This window comes from Molothrus aeneus, chromosome 2 (genome assembly GCF_037042795.1).
Source record: "Molothrus aeneus isolate 106 chromosome 2, BPBGC_Maene_1.0, whole genome shotgun sequence".
NCBI classification, from domain to species: domain Eukaryota; kingdom Metazoa; phylum Chordata; class Aves; order Passeriformes; family Icteridae; genus Molothrus; species Molothrus aeneus.
The window spans coordinates 37,635,684-37,656,765 of record NC_089647.1 but is presented as its reverse complement, the minus strand read 5'-3'; the positions used below and the strand labels follow the sequence as shown (position 1 = coordinate 37,656,765).

Genomic DNA, 21,082 nt, shown 5'->3' with positions numbered 1-21,082 from the left:
CATCACAATAAGATAAAGCATTTTATTAAGGGCCTTGTCCAAATGCCTCTTTAAACACTGACAGGCTTGGAGCATTGACCACTTCTCTAGGAAGCCTGTTTCAGTGTTTGACCTCTCCCTGGAGATGGCTTGCACAACTTACAGAGGCAGCCTGCAGGGCAACACTAACTGCTGTATTTTTGATGGCCAAAGGTGTAAGGGAAATGTGTGCCATGACAAAATAAAATGTAAGATGTGCCACAGAAAAACTGTGAAATGGAACTGAAAATGAAATGGTCCTAAAGGTCAGGGAATAATCTGTGCTCTGGCATCTTCCTCTAAAACGGCAATTTCCCTTCTGGATGAAAACACTATTTCTAAGGGAGTCAATAATAGCTGTTGTGATTTTACAAGGAAGATATTATGGTTATAGATGTAATGCCAGCATTTAAAAAAAAAGCACAGACAGATTAGCTACACAACCCTAACACAGGCTACCGAAGTTATTTTGAGTCAATGGCACCATGTTTGCACTATATATGCAGTGGAGCTTGCCTGGAGCTAAGCATCTAGAAGCATTTGGACAAAGCTCTCAGGCACATGGTGTGATTCTTGGGCTGTCCTGCACAGGGCCAGGAGTTGGACTTCATAATCCCAAAGGGTCTCTTTCAACTCAGCATATTCTGTGATTTAACCATGGCTGAGACCCCTGGAGCCCTCCTTCCATCCCAAAAGTGCTATAAGATGTGTATCTGAACACTGTCTGAACTCAGAGGAATGTTTCTGAAAGACTCCAGTGCAGACAAAAGTGAGAAGAGTCTTCCAATGTCCCTAGGCAAGAAGGAGGTGCTTTCTGCAGTTTGGTTTCTTGAGGTCACTCTTGGCAACTTTCTCTCTCCTGCTTTTCCCAATGTTCAGAGGAGTTTGTCAGGACTTACATATGTTTCCTGACATTTGAAAGCAGTTTAAAAGCAAGCTTTCTCTTGAGGTCTGGTCATTTCCCTGAGGTTTCACCAGTTACTACACATGCTGTGGGATAACTTATATACAACCCAGATGCCAGAGGGAAAGAAAAGCCTTTGACTCTTAACAATGATAAGAGGTCATTTCCGCTAACATTTCTGTGGCAAAGCCTTAAAGATGATTGTGTGGCTCAAGAGAGAGAGAAGATTCCCAGACTGTTTCATTCCACACCTGCCCTAGCAGATACACCTCTCCTGCTTTCCCTGAAACAATGTTATCTGCCTGCCAGCCTCACTCACTGGGGTTGCAGTCTGCCCACCAGCTCTCAGAGAGTCTGTCAGCTCCTGGGGATGGTGTTTGAGGCAGGAAGATGCACAGACACACAGTGCATTTCCATCTACCTGTCTGCTCAACAGCCAAGTATCCAGCTGCTTTAAATGTCCCTGCAGTTACAGCAAACTCTTGCTGCCTTGTTCATGTTATCACAGCACACAGAAGCCTCATCACACTGGACATTTTCACAGACAAGCAATAATGTCTCCCTAACACACCAGAAAGCATACAGTTTAGGCTGTTAGACAATGCCTGAGAAAAGCCTGAGGAAAGGGGATAAAGCCAACATCACACAGTCCAGGCAGTTCTTTATAATACATCAGGATTTCCACTTCCATGCTAGTCATGTTATCATCCTTTTATCTGGGAGGTGTACTTTAAACTGCCTATTATTGAAGTCCAGAAGGATTGACCACAGTGAGCTTTCCACAGTGCCTATGGTCTTGCTCCATCAGCAAAAGAGCCGTGGAAATTGGTCCAGCTGCACACTGAAAAGCAACCATGTCCTGAAAACACTAGCAGAAATGATGCACCCTCCACAAATACAGGTGACAAGTGATGGTGGGTCATAATACACAAGTCAAAGGTAACTTTGACTCTATGAAGAATGAAAAGCTGGCCCTCAACTCTCTAAATATTACTTGTAAATGGTTTAAACTGCTCAATTTATACTTTGGGAAAAACCTGGAAGAAAAGGCAGCGCTTTCATACAGAAGTGTGGCCATGCACTTACCAGCTTTTTCTTTGGCACTGATCACTTCAGCTGTTAGTGGGGACACTTCATGCCTGCCAGCAAACAACTGGTGATCCTGGTAGAGAAAGCCAGAGTCTTCCAGTACCTGGACTGGGCTGGTAGGCTTGTAACAAACAGATGTGGAGCCTGTAAGAAAGAAGAACGGAATACCAGTAAAGAAACTGCATGAATGACAAAATGTGAAGCCATGACTTATGACAGTAGTCCAAAAAAAAGTCTTGAGCATGGCTAGGTGCTGAGAAGCCCTTCTGAGGCCAGTGAGCAAACCAACTCTTCAGTCTGCACTTCCCAAATAATACATTAGCTCTGGGGAACAAGAGGCAAAACACCAAGTCACCAGTGCTGTTTCATGCATTGACCCAGCCTGGCCTACAAGGTGCTCAGTCCAGGTACAAAGAAAGTTTTGCAGGAGCTAACAGTGAAAAGTCACAAGCTCACAAATCAAGGCATAGCCCCAAGACATGAAATCAACAGAGCCATAGTAAAACTGAACAAGGGAGTGGGTAAAAAGAAGGAAAGGTGAGGACACGGCCACACATTAAATAGGACTATAGTCTGGAAAAGGTCTTACCACAAAATCTGCTCATGAGTAATAGTTCAGCAATACAGAAAATTGCTGAGACAGAAAATACAACCAGTGCTATCAAGGGAGAGAGTTTATAAATCACTTTGTCCAGATGTTCTTAATACGGTAAGGAGTGGATGTAGCTGGAGGGCCACGGGAATTTGTGCTGCAGACCAACTGCACAGGAGCTGCATCCCCCAGCATCCCACAGACACTGATGGCTGCACTGCACTGGTTTTGGCTAGGACAGAGTTAATTTTCTTCTCAGTAGCTACTGCGGGGCTATGTTTTGGATTTGTGCTGGAAACATTGTTGATAATACAGGGATGTTTTAGTCTCTGCCAAGCAGCACTTACACAGCATTAAGGCCTTTTCTGCTTGCAACTTGGCAAACAAGGCTCATCCTAAATCTGTTCTCAGGGGTGCTTGTTCTAACAAACTGATACAAAACGCATCACAGCAGTGTTAAACTAGGAATGACATTGGCTTGACCCTATATTTCAAGCCACAAATGACATTGGCATAATCCTACAATTCAAGGAAGACACAGACTGTACAGGGTCCAAAGGAGGGCTGCAAAATTATTAGTGGGCTGTAGAACTTGTTCTGAGAGAAAAGGCTGAAGGAATTTGGTCCTTTTTCCCCAGAGAAGAGAAGGCTGTGAGGGACCTCTCAGTACAGTCTTGCAGCTTTTAAAGGGGGGCTACAGAGAGGAAAAAGGGTCTCTTTTCACAAGGAGCTACAGTGAGAAGGGGCAGCAAGCACAAGTTGCACTAAGAGATGTTTTATCTTGACATAAGGATGAAACTTTTTACACTGCAAACAATCACTCACTGAACAACTTCCCCAGGGATGTGGCATCCTCCCCATCACTGGAGGTTTTCAGTATGCGATTAGACACTGTCCTAGATAATCTCATCTACAATGTCTCCTTCCCTCAAAAGGTTAGACCAGATGTTCTGTGAGATCCCTTCCAACCTGGATTGTTCTATGCCTTTGTGATTTTTACTTTCTCATTTTTCTGAGAATTTACTAATTTTGTAAAGAGAGGCTTCTTGAGATTCAAACTTTGGAAATGAGCATCTTCTGGCTGCAAGTACCCTGGCACAACAGGCACGCAGCAGGCTCACTCTCCACTCACCCCACTAGCTGTCACAGGTTTTGGGCTAAGGAAATGGTCATCAACCTCCAGCCACTGCCCAGGACTTGCTTGAGCAGGAGGCAGACTGCTCAAAATGGCATTGGTGACGCATCTGGCCATCCTTGTGGGGCAGGAAGCCCACAAGAACAGGGATCCACAGCACCCCACTCTGCAGGAAAAACAGCCATCCATGAATGACCTGGATTTATTAATCCTGACTGCCTGGTTTGTGCTCAGTTAACTGCATGCTTCCTGCATATATTACACAGGTCATCACCAGCCCCATGCAACTGCATGGAGCAAGGCAGCAGGGGGATGACAAGGGGGGGTAGGATCCAGCCTGTCATTTCTACAGGCACGAAGATACTATTTTCTTCTGTGCCAAGAGGAGAGGAAATAGGCATTTCTGCAAAATGTTAATGAATTCATCACTTTACCATTCATATTATGCATGAATGTGTATGGCAGTTATCTATATTTAGAAAGCAAGAGGGAAAGATTGCTTGCTTGAGTAGATCTAAGCCATATATGTACGTGAAAACAAGCATAGGAGACTGGTCTATAAATTGTGCTGATGCTGACACAGACCCAAGAAAAATCTCAAGTACACTAATTTCCAAAATTATTGGCCTATTCTGGTAGAGAATAGGATTAAAAACACCCTTCGTTGCTCCTCCACACACACAGTCCTGCCTTGGAATTTGGAATCCTGTATGCAACCAGTGCACTTCAAACCCAAGCTTATTCTATGAATAAAAAGTAGATTGGGGTGAAGCAAAGAAAACCTGCACACCCAAAGAATAAGACAAGCAGCTTTCAAGCATTACAGGCAACATGGGCAGCCAGCAGATACTGGCTTGGCCCCACCACTCACCAAAGAGAATTCAAAAGAAATAAACTGTTAGTAAAATTGCATTTCGAGTCTGTAGGCACCCTTGGGTCATGGTTTCAAATTTTGCAAGATGGAGAACAAAGACATGTTTTTTTCTTTAACAGGAGCAGAAATTCTCACCTAACAACTTGTCCCTGGTTGTTGTGGCAGAGCAATACTCTACTAAAATCAGGACTGGTAAATGCCAGCATCTGCCAAACTGCTCAGTTTCTGATCTCCGTTAATCACAGTCAAAATCAAGTAGCCCCAATCCAGGCAGAAACTACTGGACTGTGCTGTAGCCATGTTGATGTTTTATCATCATAAAATGATGTCATGATGTTTTATGATATTAAAAATGATGTAATAATATTTTATGTTCATTCACAGTAGGTTTTAATAAAATGTCAGCTGTAACTGACACAGAAAATCAGTTTCTGTGTAACACAGAAAACAGCTGCCAATAGATCAGTGCTTGGCACACAGCCACAATCCAGATCATGGGCAATAAGGCACTACTTGAAAGCTTAGTGGAACCTCACAAGCCATTTGGAGCAAGGCACAAGTCGCATTTCTTTCTCCACTTGCTGTCACGGGACCCTTCCAAATCCCAGCTCTCCTCTCTGCAGGGAAAGGCTTTATTACATCCAGCTCTGACATGGTGCAAGGCACCCATCCAATGGTTAGGGACTTGCTCCTTTCCTAGACCTCCTCATTCCTCTACAGTGGTCACCAAAAGAGCAATTTTCATCCCAATAATGATTCCTAGTGCCAGAGCAGTGGTGCCCAGCAGCCAGGAGTTAAGAAGCCAGTTGAGAGCAACCTAGAATGAAGATCATCACCCTGCCAGGGGCGCGTCCCTGGGGAATGGCTTTTTACCCATATCTAGCCCAAACAAGCCACAAACCACAGGTGCTGCAGCTGCTGCCCCATGTTTTGTGACAGCCACTGCCAAGAAGAACTGACCTCATCATGCCTGTAGGTGCCTGCAGGCAGCTGCCAGCTGTGCTGTGCCCTCTGCTCTCGCCCTCTCAAAGCCAGGCCCAGAATGCCAGGATGCAACCCAGTCCACAGACATCATGCCTTCAGTTGCCATGTATCTAGTGTCTCTTACAGCCATCTCTATAAGACAAGAGCATATTTCTGGCCCAGTTCAGTCCTTGCAAAATTGGGCAGCTGCTCCAGACCTTCATTTCTGCATCTCTACCAACTCTCCTACATCTAAGGGACTGCCTGACACCAATTCATTTGTTTTCCTTTATTTTTAGATAAGCATGCATTCCACTGTACAGAAGCAGATGTATTATCCTGGAGGTTACTGCACAGCAGTGCAATTCATTCGTAGATTCAGAACTATTCAAATGAATCAGTTGCTAAGATTAACACCAGACAGTCAGCCAGGACCCAGAGACAGTGGAGCAACACTTAAATATTTCCTGTTTCTGATGTGGCTTCAGTTTGGTTTTGAAAAGGATCTAAAGCAAACCACATAGGAAGCTCATTGCTGGGACATGAGAGGAAAGCCATGTTTTTAAAGCAGTAAGAGCATCCCCAAGAAACAAATTTACAAAAACAGTCAGAGAAGATGGTTTTCTTACAGCCAAACTGTAATACTACTCTCATCTTCAGCAAAACACTGGAAGATGCCAGTTGTGAAAACACAGCTTGCTGTTATTTAGAGGCAACACCTCAAGGCAGAGCCCAGGTAATGAGTTTCTGCATCACACCCACTGGCCACCCAGGTAACATAATGTGGCTGCCTGCAGCACAGCCCATGCTGCTGGCATGTATGACTCCTCTTCTACCACCCAAAAGCCACCCAGCCAAACAAAACCACAGAGCTGACTTTCAAAAATTTCTCTTTCAATCTGTACTCTACTGACCGAGTGGTTCAAAGGAGACTGAGGTGTTTCAAATATGATCCTAAGCAATCATCTGAAATTAAAAAGTAAGGAGGCTTTACACTCTCCTATAAACCCTGCAACAGTATGTAAGGGAAGTTAAGAAATGACAGGAGAAAAATTACATCATTTCCAAGACCACATCTGTCCTTCTGTATCACAGCTGTGCCAAAAAGGAGGATAAATACCTTATTTGACATTTAAAATATTTTCTCTGCCCTGCCGCTGCATAAAAATTTCAGGTCAAAAAGGTAGAGAATAATTTAAGGGAAATAACAATAGAACAAGTAAAGCACTCCATGGTCCGGGGGGCTACACAAAGGCTGTGCCATGAATAGCCCAGGGTGCACCAATCGGTCCCCACAGTGGGTGACAGGGACCCTCTGCAAGGCTGGACACCCCTCCATGTGCATCCTGACCTGTGAACCCTACTTTCTCCCCTAAGCATTAGCCCGGTCTTGAGAGCAGGGATTGCCATACCCCAGCCACACAGCCATGCCACTCTCCCAAAGCTGGGAGGAAGATTTGAGTTTCCTTTGGCACAGAAAAAAATAACTCGCATGTCTCGCTTATTGGTTTAAGTGTAAAAATTGGACTCCTAACAATGTCACAAGGGATGATTTTGGTACCTACAACAGCACTGGGATTCTTTTGCAGCCACAGCTCCAAGGAAGTGCAGAGTCTCAGGCAGCCACTGGTGATTGTTTCCCATCAGCAGCTCCCCAGTCAATGCACAAGTTTTCTAGGTCACTTCGGGGGTGGCTGACTCATCCTCACACCCCATAATTCTGCCTGGGAACCTTGCATCCACTGCCAGGGCTCCTGAGCCCTGCGAGGACTGAACAAGCATCACTAGTATCATTTCCACTGGAGCAGAGCAATATCTTGCAGGACAAAAATCCAACATGCATAATGCACACCAGATGTGAGTGAGCAGCACCTCTCATTTCCCACATGAAAGCGAGAGAAGCTGCACCCCTGTGCCTGGCAGGATTATCAGACCGAGCTACGCCTCCTCAACTCATCGCTCTGGGGAAAGAGATCATCATCCCAGTATCAGCTCCAGGACCCACGCTGTGCTATTCCCCTGCTCAAGAAGAGTTTCTGGAGTCACCCATTCTTGGTACTGTCATTTCACTCTCCAGAAAGTGCATTGTCCAAAAAAGCACAAGCAAGACTAATGGGACTAGGCAATGAAGCCAGCCAAACCCCGTCTCTCCCAAAGAATTGTGCTAACACGTCCAAATTTAACTGCCTACAAGGATGAACATTCTCCATGAAACTTCAGCCTCACATGCTTATTTTCATATACGCTTCCCTTCAGCAAAAACCAAAGCAGGGGAGAATAAAGCCTATGAGAGAAGCAAAGCAAATGTGCTTGGAAAGCAGCTCCCAAACCTGGCATGAGATCAGATGGATATACAGGCAAGAGTGGAGCCAAGCCTGCCTCCCCGGGAGATCCCCTCGGATGCCCGCACTTCCCCGCCTTCCCGATGGAAATCAGGTGTGTGGCATGTAGGGGCAAACAGTGCCCATCACCACTCTTTCATCTCAGATGGTAACAGGTTTTATAATGCTAGAATAACACGCTAGTTTTTCCTCCCTGACCCAGGCACACCCCAGAAGACAGGCAGAATACAGGCAGAGTATTCTCATCACACCTCCAGGTGCCAAACATTACCTGGGCATTAACCTGATGAAGGAAAAGATGCATATTCCTTAGGAAGCTGTGCTAGGCTTTGCAAAAATATGTGCATTTTTAAGGTCTCTCCATATATAAGTGACACATTTGCCTTTGCAGCTATAACACTGAGTCTACAAATACATCCAGCCCAAATTTATTCGAAGAATTGAATCAATAATTGAAACTCCTGCTTTGATCAAAGTGCCAGTGGCACAATGACAGCTCATGTCAGCATCGCTGCTCTGAGATGAAAGGGTAAGTATTATTCAGAGCTGAAAGTAGGGGAAGAAACTCCCAGTAAAAGAATGAAATACAAAGGCTGACATGGAGCTTGCAAGTGAGACAACACTTCTGCTACAGCCACACAACTTGTCAGCCCAGCAACTGTCTGCAGACATTTTCACTACACTATAAATTCTGATTTCCAAGCAATAAAAAACCCTCCAAGATAAAAATGCATCACATAAATTCTTAGGTAAGGAAATCTTTTCCCACTGGGGGAAAAAAGCAAAATCATCAATCAGCTACAACTTACAGACAAGACACTTGTAGAGCAGGAGTTTAAGCCATGATAAATTTTGCTGTACTTACTGCCTTTAAAAATGATCACATTACAGAAAAGCACTGGCATGATCCGTGTCACTCCGATATTTAAGCCCTTCCATTAATTAACCAGAAGTGAAATAGGACCTAGGTCTGTGGATCATTCAGTCGTAGTTCCTTATTACTTCAAGCAACTAAGTTATAAAATTCCTCTCTTGAACTGAAAGAACAGCATCCTGAAGAAGAGGAATTTTTTTTCATCCCATTTGGAGGAGGTTTTGGGATCTCTCTTCCTCAGACACACACAAATATTCCTCTTGGTTCCCACTCACAGTCACAGACATTGCTCTTTATCCATCTATGTTGTTTTTTTTTGCCAGTGGTGTCCTTTAGGTTAAATAGCTTTCTCCCTGAGTCATTCCCACAAGCTTGCAGTGTACAAAGGAGCCTGGGATAAGGACAGAACAAAAATAGTACAAAGGCTGTACAGTACTCTCTAACTGAAAAGGCGGGCATTGAACTCTATCGTATGGATTTCTAGAGTGTTTCCATTTTTTTAACACAAGCAACAAACAATCCTAGGGATCTACAGTTCTTCACTTGATCTGTGTGAAGAACTGCTCGTTCTTCACTAAGATAACCCTACACTAAGCAGAGTCTTTGCCCAACTCTTAAGTGTCATATATTAAAGCAAAAAGAAATTAAACCTTCTTCCCACCAGAATTTATATTACAATTATGATCCTTCCATTATTAAAACATTACATGCAATTTATATTCAGCCACTTTTAAAATGCAGAAATTTAATAAAGGTATTATACGTAGAAGTGCTAACAAGATAATTGCCTGTAGTTCTTGCTCCCAGATGGCTCAGCTCAGATTTAAAACAGGGAAAATCACAGCAACAGCCACTGGTGTGGAGCCATCATCATACCAAAGCCAGCTTCAAAATGTTGCTGGTCACAAGCAGGACACATCCCAGGGAATGGGACATGTCACTAGCAGGGACCTTCTGTCTGTCCCAGGTAGCCGTCACAGGGAGGAATTTCACTAAAAGCATTTAAAATCCTTAAATCATTCATGAAATGAAATTAACAATGTCATTATTTTCCAGCCTGAGACTTGATCACTGGAGTTACTGTTGTCTGAAGCACATTTATATTTGTGTTAACCAACATGGTCAGAGAAGATAATCCCAAGTGCTGCCCAATTATTTAACCCCATGCTACGTGTCCTTGAGATGGGGCATGCCCCTGTAGATGGCCCCTCTCCTCAGCTGGTGCTGCCTTGACACACGCTGGCTGCCATTGCCTGCTTTGCACAAACATGACATGCTACAACTTCAAGATATGGGACAGACATGAAGCAGGAAAACCACAGCCACACACCGTGGTGGGACACATCTGACCTGGACAAGGCCACTGGAAGCCAGCAAATGCTGCAGGACCTCCTGCTGCTAATGGGATACACCTGACTGTGTGGCCAAACTCTGCTCTCGCATGCACCAATCCAAACCTTGGGCAGTTTCACTGGCTTCTACAGATCCACCTGAAATTTACACCCACAGTAGCATCTCACCTACTCAAAAAGTCACTAAAATGACCAAAAATGGACACATACATTTCCTAAATGCAGCATTTGGACAGAAAACTTGCCCGAAGAATTTTTTTTAGAGGTAATGCTGTTCTTGTTACTATTATTTTCTACTTCCATCTATTTCTACTTCTGCCCTGAGTGGAAGGCAGGCCGTTCCATTTAAAAATTCAGGACACAAATGAGGACCAGATTACATCTATCCCAAAGCTGCCAAAAAGCAATTGCTATATGAAGCCAAAAATCCTCCTGGGATTTTTCTCAAATCCACAAAATATTCCCGAGCACTAAACTTTCCACTGGGACTATTACATTAGCAGATAGTCTGTGTGTGAAAATCCAAGTATGCAGCTGTCCTCCTAATGGTTTCCAGGACAAGAAGGCTGCACAGGGCACACACTCCTGCCTTAGCACCAAATAACATTTATACCAGACCTGGCCTTTAAAGCAAGTTACATGCCTATCAGTGAGAAAAAAAGGCACCGTGGACTCTTTCCTGAAGGAAAGCTGCAATGGTCAGCAGTAACATCTCCGCATAATCCTGAAACCAGAAGAGTCTGGTTGCGCCTGACCCTCCCCAGGCTGCTGCTGGGATCCCTTCCAACCCCCTTAGGTGTGTCTTTGCAGGAGAAATGCAAAGCCTTTGGCTCTGTGCTGGCGTTTCTTCATAGAGGAGCTCTTGCAAGGAGCACCAGAGTTGTATGCACGCATCCATCCCTCCATCCAGGCACTGATGCGCAGAGGGCTTGGTCCAGATCGCTGTGGGAGGCCAGGACTTGGAAACTGCCCTCAGGCCTGTCACCAATCCTGCAGATATCTGGACTTAGGAGAGGCCACACATGCCTCTTTGGATTGAAGCTGCCCTCCTCCAGCAGCTGACTGCTTTCCAAAAGAAGAGGGAAAGCAAAGTTTCCCCTGCCAAACATTGACAGGGAGAACAGGACATCAGGACAAATGAGAACGGACATGCAGGTGATTGGCGGTGTCCCAGTGGCCCCACACAGCCTGGGGAAACTAGGAAGGCCAGCCCCAGCAGCACTGTGGGGCACATACCTCCCCCATTTAACAACCCAAAACCAGCCTTCCTGAATTCATTCCCTCACACCACTGCTCCAGTTGTGGCTGGGGATGAGGAAGGCTGGGCAGGACACAGACCCTTCATGCAGGGCCATGCCATGCACTCAGCACAGCCTCAGAGGGGGTTTTACTACAGGCTCTTGCCAACCCAATATTCCCTGCCCTCACCACTTGGACATTTTTCATAAGGTATTTATAGAATCCTTGGAAAAGCTTTTCTGGCCATTAGAAATGACTGCATATATATAGACATATATATGTATAAAAGTAAATATATACACATGGTCTGTATTTTATTTATATACAATATATGCAGCCATATATGTCTATAGCTATGTAAATACATAAAAATACATAAACACACCTGTACATATATTTAGTATCTATATATATAGCTATATACATGCACACCTGTTAGCAGGAATGGCACTGCCAGCTAGCTGTGCTCAGGAAAATTCACAGCACTCATGCTCACTGCCACTCTTCTCTCTGGGAGCTTTTAGGCTTATTTCTATACATAAAAAGGCATAACCTGAACTCAGTGGATGCACAAGAAGGGCCTTGCAGACCCTAAGCCACCAGATCCTTGTCTCTGGCGGCAGCTGCCCACAGCTCCCGGGATGCTCGCACAGCACCAGGAAAGAGAAAAAAAACTCTTTCCATCGAAAGAGGAAAAAGCCCAAGCAGCGACCTTCCTGTACTTAAAGCTATGAATCACAAAACCTGGCAGAAGGATTCGGGTTAAATTCACGTCGTGGGTTTTGGGGTTTTTTTTGCTTTCAATGCTGATTTTTTTTTTTTTTTTAACCAGAGTTTATCTTTGTTCCCTGCATGGGTAGGAAGGTTAAATATAAAAAAAGTTCCCCCTCACCATCCTCCTGCAACAACAACGTGAGAAAGCGCTCTCCCGGCGTGGGAGGCCCCTCCTGCGTGTCCCCTGCGGCCGGCGCTGCCGCCCCACGTACCCGCGGGACGGGACGGGACGGGACGGGGCCGGTGTCCCCGGTGGGTGCTCCGGGGCCGCTCCGAGTGACAGCCCGGCGCTGGGGACCGCGGGGACGCTGCGATCGCTGCTGCGGAAACGGCAGCGGCCGCTCCGAGCGCCGCTGGAAACATTCCCCGCGCTCCCGGCCGGCGCTTCGCTCTTCCCGGGAGCGCCGGACCCCGGCGTGTTCCTCCGTCAGAATACACTGCGGACACCCCGCTCCCACCGGGGCTGTTTCGGGGCGCGCCCCGCGCTGCTCTGCCCTCCCGGAGCGGGGAAGACTCCCGGGGAGGACTCCGGGAGCGGAGGAGCGGGAGCAGCGGCGCCCGCCGGGCCGGCGGCTCGGGTCTGCCGGAGCGTCGGGCGGCTCAGCGCGGCCCCGGCCCCGCTCCCGCACCGCCTGCGGGGCAGCCAGGGGCAGCAGCGGGGCGCGCCGGGTCCGGGAGCCGGCGGAAGGCTGCCCAGGCCTCCCCGCATCCTGCCGGGAGGACGGCGGGGCACGGCAGCACTCACGGGTGGGCATGAGAAGCGACATCCCGCCGCGGCACCCCCGCACACCCCGGCGCGATCCCCCGCACACACGTGGACACGGGCACCCGCACCCCCATGCACAGACAGACAGACAGACAGACGTGTGCGCGCACATGTACGCACGGACACGCAGCCGAGCGGGGACACACGGCCACCGTCTCCCTCCCCCGCCATTACCTCCGGCTCCGCGCCCCGCCGTCCCCGGCAGCACGGCTGCCATCCGCGCCGCTCCCCGCCGCCGCCGGGCGCGCTCCGCCGGCCGCCGCGGGCCGGGCCGGGGCGGGCACAGCCGGGGGCGGGGGCAGCCGACGGGGCGGGTCCGGGGCGGTCCAGGCACCTCCCGGCGTGGGGCGGCCGCTGCCCGCCCCTCTCGCCCCTCCTGCCGGGGATAGGGGGAGGCACGTTCTGGGAAGCCTCGCACCCCAGGTTGGAGCCACTGAAGGCACCAGGGTACGCCCGGGGTGAACCTGTGTGGCAGCACGGCTGCCCCGCTTCATGTCTGGGGATGCTGGGCATCTAAATCCCGACCTAGAGACCGCCACAGACTCCCTGGTCCCTTGCGGGACAGTTGGTGGGGGTTACGCCGCGTCCCAAGCCCGTGAATTAACCCTGGGCATCCTCCTCGTCTCCCGGAGCTCTAGCTTCTCCTTGAGCATGGAGGAGTCGATGGCCGTCGGGGACTGACTAGGGATATCATTTCGTTCCTAAACACAGCGCCACATTCCTGAGCGCGGCCCCTTGCCCTGCTGCCCACCTGCTCCATCACACGTCTTTGTGGTTTGGCACACCAGCTCCACGGGATGAGCGTTCATTAGGGCTGGAGTGACCCACTGCTCCATCTCCCCAGACCACTCCAGCCCTCCTGCCAAGGGTTTGGCAGAGGGGACATGGCAGAAGAGCTGCTCTGGTGTTTGCACAGCACTTCATTCACATCCCTGCAGCCATGATGTGGGCACAGGCTGGGTTGAGCAGTCCCAGCACACTCTATTCCCAGCACTGCCCCATAGGGTAAGCATCTTTTGGGATGAGTGGCACTGCCAGGACACTGCTTGGGTTTCCCCATCTCAGTGCTTCAATCTCTTTCAGTCCAGCAAGCTGCCCAGTGATGCCAGGATTGTCTATTGTATTTGTACTTCTTTCTCCCAGGGACTGATAGGTGACTTCTTCCTCCTCAATACTGTGCCAAATGGATAAAGACAGGTAGGAAGAAATGCAGCAACAGGCTGAAGAAACCACTCACTGTCACCACAGCCCCATAAAGGGGCACAGCAAGAGAGGACCTGGCCCAGTGCCACGGCCACAGGACTGGATGGATGCAGAGAGGGCTCCCAGCAGCTCCAGGCACCGAAAGAGTGCTGGGGTTCACAGCAGCCTGAGGCATTACTTTTTTGCATCACAAAACCCAGCTTTGCTCAGAGTTTGAGTTTTGCTCAGATGCAAGACAGAGGGAAGCTATAGGATATGGGAACAGGCAAAGAAGGATAAAATATTTGGTGGTGAAATCAGGTTCCTCAGTTCTTGCATCTGAGCATTTCCTGCATCTGAGGATCTCCCATGACAGAAGTTACCCCAGAATGACGTTTGCCATGTGAGCTGGGCATCCTCAGAGGTGCCCTTCCCTCCATGCCTGTGTGCAAGGCGAGGTGCCAGTCAGATGCTGCAATGTCTCTCTGAAGCTTTGAAAGTAAACATCTTTTACCTGTCTCCATGAAGTCACCTAATACAGGCTGGGGTTATGCTCAAACAGGGGAGCACTGAATTGCAAATATGCTGCTTTTTGAGGTGGGGGAAGGGGAGCCATCACATTATTGACCACTTCAGGAGAAAAACTACAGGCTTAGAGTACCAGACTTGGATTAGACATAGATTTTCTGTTCCTTTGTCATCTGCATATGCCCTGAGTGTGTGGGAGAAGATTAAGCCCAAATTCAGGTTTTTGAATGTCTAAATCCTCTGCAAAGTCATGGAGAATCTTGACAATAGTGTTAGACACCTCAGTCCCCAAGAGGAATTTGCCTTGGATTTTTCAGATTTTCCTACCTCCCACAGAGAGGTTAGCATTGCTTATGAGCACAGGTGAAGCACAAACCAGTTCAATTTTAAAATGAAGGTGAAATTTTGCCCTTGCTTGTTCAGTGCCTGTTCGCTGTGCCACATGAAGTGGGATGAGGGCACTGCTGTCCAGTGAGCCCACTGAGTCCACTTCAAAGTGGCAATTCAAGCACTACATTTTTTCATGTTCCAACTGGATCATTTGGTTGGGCAAAATGAGACACATTATTTTGGTTATTCTGCTTCCCAGTCTGTGTTATGGGGGCCTGGGCGCAATCTGGCTGTACTGCCCTTGGCCCAGCAGATCCAGCCTCTTCAAGGGCTTATTTTTGTTTCTCATTCTGGCCCCAGGGTTTGTGCTCCCCTTTCACCCAGTGAAAGTGATCAGTGGTGATTTTTGTGCTAGAAGAACAAATATATCAAGAAAAAAAATTATCTGCCAGCCTGTCTTTCAGTAGACTTGCAAAGACCTGCTGAACCATGCTGTTAGATTCCCAAGGAAAAGACTCCTTTTTTCTCCTGAAGTATGGTTTCAATTTTCTCTCATGTTATTCATTTTCTGGTGTGCATTTCCACGTGATTTTCAAAATCCTTTTTCCTGTTCAATTCCATTTTGATTTGATAAACTGTTAAGTGGCCACAAAGGATGGCCGATTGGAGAGGGAGTTCTCTAACCCCTTGTGATTTGATACATCTGATAACTTCTGGGGAGCTGTGTCGGCCCAGGAGGGCAAGGCAACTGCCACCCAAGCTTCTCTCTTTGCAGCTCCAATATTTTAATAAATTTCATATGTACTTAGTAATTTGTTTATATATTTTATTAAAATTTATTGTTTGGTCAATTTGGGAATAGCTCCAGTATTTTAATACTTTGTGTGTTTGTTTGTTTGCTTTATGTCATTCTGAGGAATTTGGGGCAGGAAAGAAGTTCGTTTTTCACCCCTTTTGGTTCTAACCTGCTCCAGGACCAAGTGCCTTCAGAACTCCAGTTGTAAGGTCAGCAGATATGATATGACAGCGATATCTCTTTTCAGGATAAGACAGTACCATCTCTTTTTACTGCCTCCCTCCTGCTTCTCCCTGGTAGCCATGGACCCAGGACACATGCATTATCCACATCTCATGTCTCTTATACCCTGCTAGGGAAAACAAACACCTCTCATGGATATCCCAAGCATTTTGGTGAGCTACATGGGAAGGGAGAAGCATTTCCAGTGCCACCATAGCTTGGTCCTTAACAGCCCCCTGCGTTGCTCAGCATCCCTGCTGCATCCCAAACACCTGCTGGCTGGGGAGCTGTGAGCAATTGCTACTGACAGACCTGGGGCTGGACCCCTGAGGCCCTGCAGCAGGGATGCAGCCATCCCAAACCCCGAGCGCACACGGGCATTGATGCCCATTACATTTGCAGCCATCCATGCGTGTAATCCCACAGATTCCAAATGCTGCAAGCAAACAAATAATTGTCCCGCTCTGCCTGACACTGCAACCCCAAATGCCTGCACACAATTCCACTTCTTGCAGCCTCTGCTGCTTTTAACAGTGGCTGATGGGCAGACTGAGGGGTCCAGCCCCTTTAACACCACCTCTGGGGATGGCACAAATAGCTGCCCTGCAATGCGGAGACCACAGGAAGAGCTGAATCAAGAAATATGAATATACTGCATAGAAACTTCCACCCAGGCAAATTTAGTAAATAAAAGCCACAAAGCCTTTGACATAAAAGATGTTCTTACCATATCTCAGGTGGAGAATACCCTCTCTCTTCTTGATAGCTACAGGCTTTTCCTGCCCTGCAGAGACTTCTAGCTACTAGGCAGAGGTAGAACCTCTTGTAGCATTGGAGCACCACTTTCTAAATCACATCTGCAGGAAGTTTTCAAGTAATCTTGTAAACTGGCAGCCAGTAAACTCAGCTCCAGTAAACTTGGAGCCCCAAAGGAACCCATCCTGCTAAATAATTAGCCACTGTTAAGATTTCTACCCTGACAACTGCGCACATTTATCAGATCGCCTCTGATACACATTTCATAGGCAGCATTGTATTTGGAGGCAGCAGAAATATCTCTGCACATCTGTTTTTCCAGTTCTGCCAAAGAGCTTTCATTTTTCTCTAATAACTTGACCTCTTTGGTTTCTGGCAGAAGACAGCTAAGCAGAGTACTCGCTCCCTGGATTTGCTCCAGTATGAGATGAGGTCAGGACAAGAAAGAAAAAACAGCTGGATGGTTCTGAAGCAGTGGGAAGAAACAGGGCAGGGACCAGGGCTTTTTCTTTCCTTCCCTTTTATATCCAATGGGATTTCATTTCTGGGCGTGTTTATTCCCCAGGCAGACAGTATCACCAAAGCAGTATTTCCTGCAAGCTGCTGTTGTGGGGAACCTCCTCCAGCAGCTGACCATGCCCAGGGTGCACTTATAAATAGCACACCAGCTAAATCCTCCTCTGGTCGGCTGTCAGGGAATGTGAGGTCCTAGGGGTTTCCACTGATATATTGCATCTCCTGTACATATTCATCTCAGTTTTGGCAGAGTGAGGTTCATACCCCCCACTCCCACGTTATTTTTCCATTTCATCACATTCTCATTACTCTGCCCAGGGCTTTCTGTGCTGGGGGCTTTCACCTCGCATTTTTTATTCTGTCTGCTTCCTTTTTTTCTGATATTCAATTAAATCATCTTTAAGCAGCAGGCAGAAAAAAATGCCAGTGGGGTGGGGAGGAGGTGGAAAAGAGAGGAAAGATGAGGAAATGGAAAATGGGGAGAAGATATGCCAAGCACGGGAGAGACAGAAAAGTAGTCTGCATATGTTCCTCTGTTGGGATAGTTTTTCTCTCCCTGATCTCACTTTCTCCATAGCCAGAAATTCCACCTTAGGATTTGCCAATGGGAAAATGTAGCATTTCTCTGCTGGGCCACAAAGCAAGTGTGAAATGTTCTGTTTTAATAATTTACAGAACAAAAGGAACACAACAGTCACCATCTGATTCATATCTGCTGAAATCCAGCAGCTAAAGCTGTGGGAGAGGAGATGAAGAAAGGAAAGGGTGGTTTGGTTTTTTTTTCTTCTGGTTAGTCACTGTTGACCTAAGACAAGGAGGACCACATTGGATTATTGCAAAGTTTAAGAGCTCCTAGTGTCCTCTCCAGTAGATGACTGTAAAGAAAATACATAGACAATTACAACTGCTGTTCCCTCTAGTACATGATCCCATTTCCCTTTGTGAGCCAGAAGGTTTATCTGCATCATCAAGTTTGAGAGCCCTTCATAGACCTTTCTCCCATGATGTTTTCTAATCACTTTTTGAGCCCATTCATACTTTTGGCACCCTGGACATTCTGTGGCAGCAAGCTGCACAATGGAATTGTATGCTGAGTGAAGACATACTTCCTTTGGGCTGTTTTAAGCCTTTCCCTCTTTCACAGAATCTCAGACTGGTTGAGGCCAGAAGGGGCTCTGCAGGTCATCTGCTCTAACCACCCTGCTCAGGCAGGACCACCTAGAGCCTGTTTCCCAGGACCATGTCTAGATGGCTTTGGAATTACTCCAAGGATGGAAAGTCCACAACCTCCCTGAGAAAAAAACTGTTTCCTGATATTCAGAGGGAACCTCCTGTGTTTCTGTTTGTGCCCACTGCCCCTGGTCCTGGCACTGGGCACCACTAAAAAAGTCTGATTATAACCTCTTTACAACATTCCTGTGGGTATTTTTACACATTGATGAGACCCAGCTCTCTCAGTCTTTGCTCACAGAAGTGCCACGGTTCCTTCATCATCCTTGTTGCTCTTTGCTGGACTACATCCACTATGCCCATGTCTCTCTTGCACTTATTTATTTCTATGCCATTCATAATTCTTGTACTGCTACTGTACCTTCCTTCAAGCATCTCTTTTCCACCTAATTCAGCTGTAATTTACTCAGAGCCTGCTTTCATGGAAGCTGCTCTCTCCCTCAGTCACTTTTGCCTCCCTTGCTGGGTACTTCACCAAGGAACGTCAGAAATGCACAAGGTACAGGTGAATCACTGATTTACACAGCAGCAGACCACAGAGAGGTTTTCAAAGGTTAGGCAAGGCAAAGCAGAGCACAAATCTTTAAGACAAAGAGAGAAAGAAGAGCTAGGAAGAAATTTTCCATTCATTGTTAATTCTATCATTGGAAGCTTTGGAATCACCAAAATTTTTGCAAACATGTAGAGAAGGAGTATGAGAAACATCCAGCAGAGACTCAGCAAAGAACAGAGCTGTCAGACTCATCTGACCTGCTGCAATGAGGTGATAAACCTGGTAGATGAACAAGAGAGAAGGTGCAGATGCTGTATGTGTTGGTGTATAAGTGTGACTTCGGGTACTGTGTCATGTGGTGTCACTATACACAAGATAGGAACACCTGGGCTACAATAAAATATGAAAAGATGGATGTGTGTCTGCTCAAAACTTTTCTTAGTTACTCACGGTATGATGTGATGCAAAAAACCTCTCATGAGTCTGTCCCAAACAGCATTTCCATAAATAATGCAAAGTCCAAGGACAGTTTTTTACATTTGCAGTGGACAGCAAGCTGGGGCAAGCTGGCGGAAAGCTGGACACAGGACTAGAGGGCAAGGAAGACATGATGAGCAGGGAAAAAGAGATAAACTCCACTGATCCTCCATTGGATGCCCCCTTCAGCCCCTGCAGAGTGGGCAAGAAACTCTCAGTCTGACCCTTGGAAGGCCCTTTATCTGCTTATGCCTGCCTTTGGCTTAAATTATGGAAATCTAATTAGACACTGTGGAAACCCCTCCAGGGCAGCAGAGCACTGGGGTGAGTTGCCTGGGAAGGCTGCTAGGGTGAGTTGGTCCTGCACACAGGGTGATGTGTGAACAGGAGCCACTATCCCTGCCTCCAGGCAGAAGTGAGATGTATCTGTCTTCCTGAAGTCCTGCTCAGACCTGCCTTTCTGTGATTTTTATCCTTATGATGCTTTATTACAATATTGATGTTTTGTCACAGCATGTTCTTATTATAATATTCCTTTATCTGCTGCTCCTCTACTAATAACTCCTGCTGTTCAGGTGGCTGGTTTGACTAGGGCTTTGTATTTTTGACCTGGTATTCTTTGGTTAACAATCACTTCACAGCATAAATCCAAGGTGCTACTGGGATGGCCTTGTCCTCCACCTCTCCAGCCTGTGCTTGGTCTTACCACCTGCCTTACCTGGCACTGCAAACCAGACAGCCGGGCCTGACTTAGGCCAGGGGACTGATCCAGGTGAAAACTCACCAGCTGGGAGCAAGGCAAGAGAAGAAATCATATTTCCATTACTTGTTCTGCTATCTCATATCCTTTGTCTGTCTAGTCTACCTTGGATAGAGTAATCATGTCTTGTGCTATGTTTGGAAAGCAGAGTGGAATTGTAAGGTGATATAAGCCCTGGTTTGGATAATCTTTTCCAGACTGAGGGATGTCTAAACATTTGGGCAGAGGAAAGTGGTGTCTGAGCAGTTCCTCCTAAAATTGACTACAACTTGTTATTTGGGAAAGGGAGCTTTTATCTTTATCACTAAATTCTAAGATCTAGAGGGTTTGCCAAAGTTAGAAGAAGTGGGCACATGCCATTGAGGAAAGACTCTGTTCAAGGAATAAGAGAAGGAACACCAAGAGGATAAAAGGAGCTGGTGTAAGTTCTGTCACAGAAAATGCATTTTAAAGTTATTTGACATGTTTTAACCACAATCAGGTAATGAATGAGGCAGCCAAAGGAAGGCTCTTGGCTTTATGCCCGCTCCCTGTTAAGACACTCCTCTGGGTGAATGCATGTCAGAGCAGTCTCTATCCTGACACCAAGTGGAGAGAACTCACACGAACTACTTTAAAATGTGAGCCTCACTGCCAGCGAGGACAACCACTCCACGTGCCACCCATTCTAGAGCCAGTGAAGCATACAGTTTTTAAGCATTTTTGTATTTCTAGGATTTTTTTTTTTAAGAACCTGTCTCCTAGCAGCTGAAAAATAAATTGGAGATAGTTATACTTGATAAAAACTGCTCTCTGGACACCTGCAGTTTTACCCTCCTATCCCAAGTTTCCACCAGCACCATACATGGTGAGTACCCAGTGGATGCATGT

General features: G+C 46.9%; 1 protein-coding gene across 1 annotated transcript in view; it reads right to left on the bottom strand.

The window, feature by feature from the left end:
* Window positions 1-13,170, bottom strand: part of AMOTL1 (angiomotin like 1) — a 54,133-nt gene extending 40,963 nt beyond the window's left edge. The window contains exons 1-2 of the mRNA XM_066544714.1: window positions 13,097-13,170; window positions 2,009-2,155 (exon numbers count right to left, since the gene is read on the bottom strand). Coding sequence (XP_066400811.1) covers window positions 2,009-2,155; window positions 13,097-13,139 — 190 coding nt within the window. The 5' untranslated portion in view covers window positions 13,140-13,170. The remainder of the gene's footprint in view (window positions 1-2,008; window positions 2,156-13,096) is intronic.
* Window positions 13,171-21,082: the final 7,912 nt, after the last annotated feature.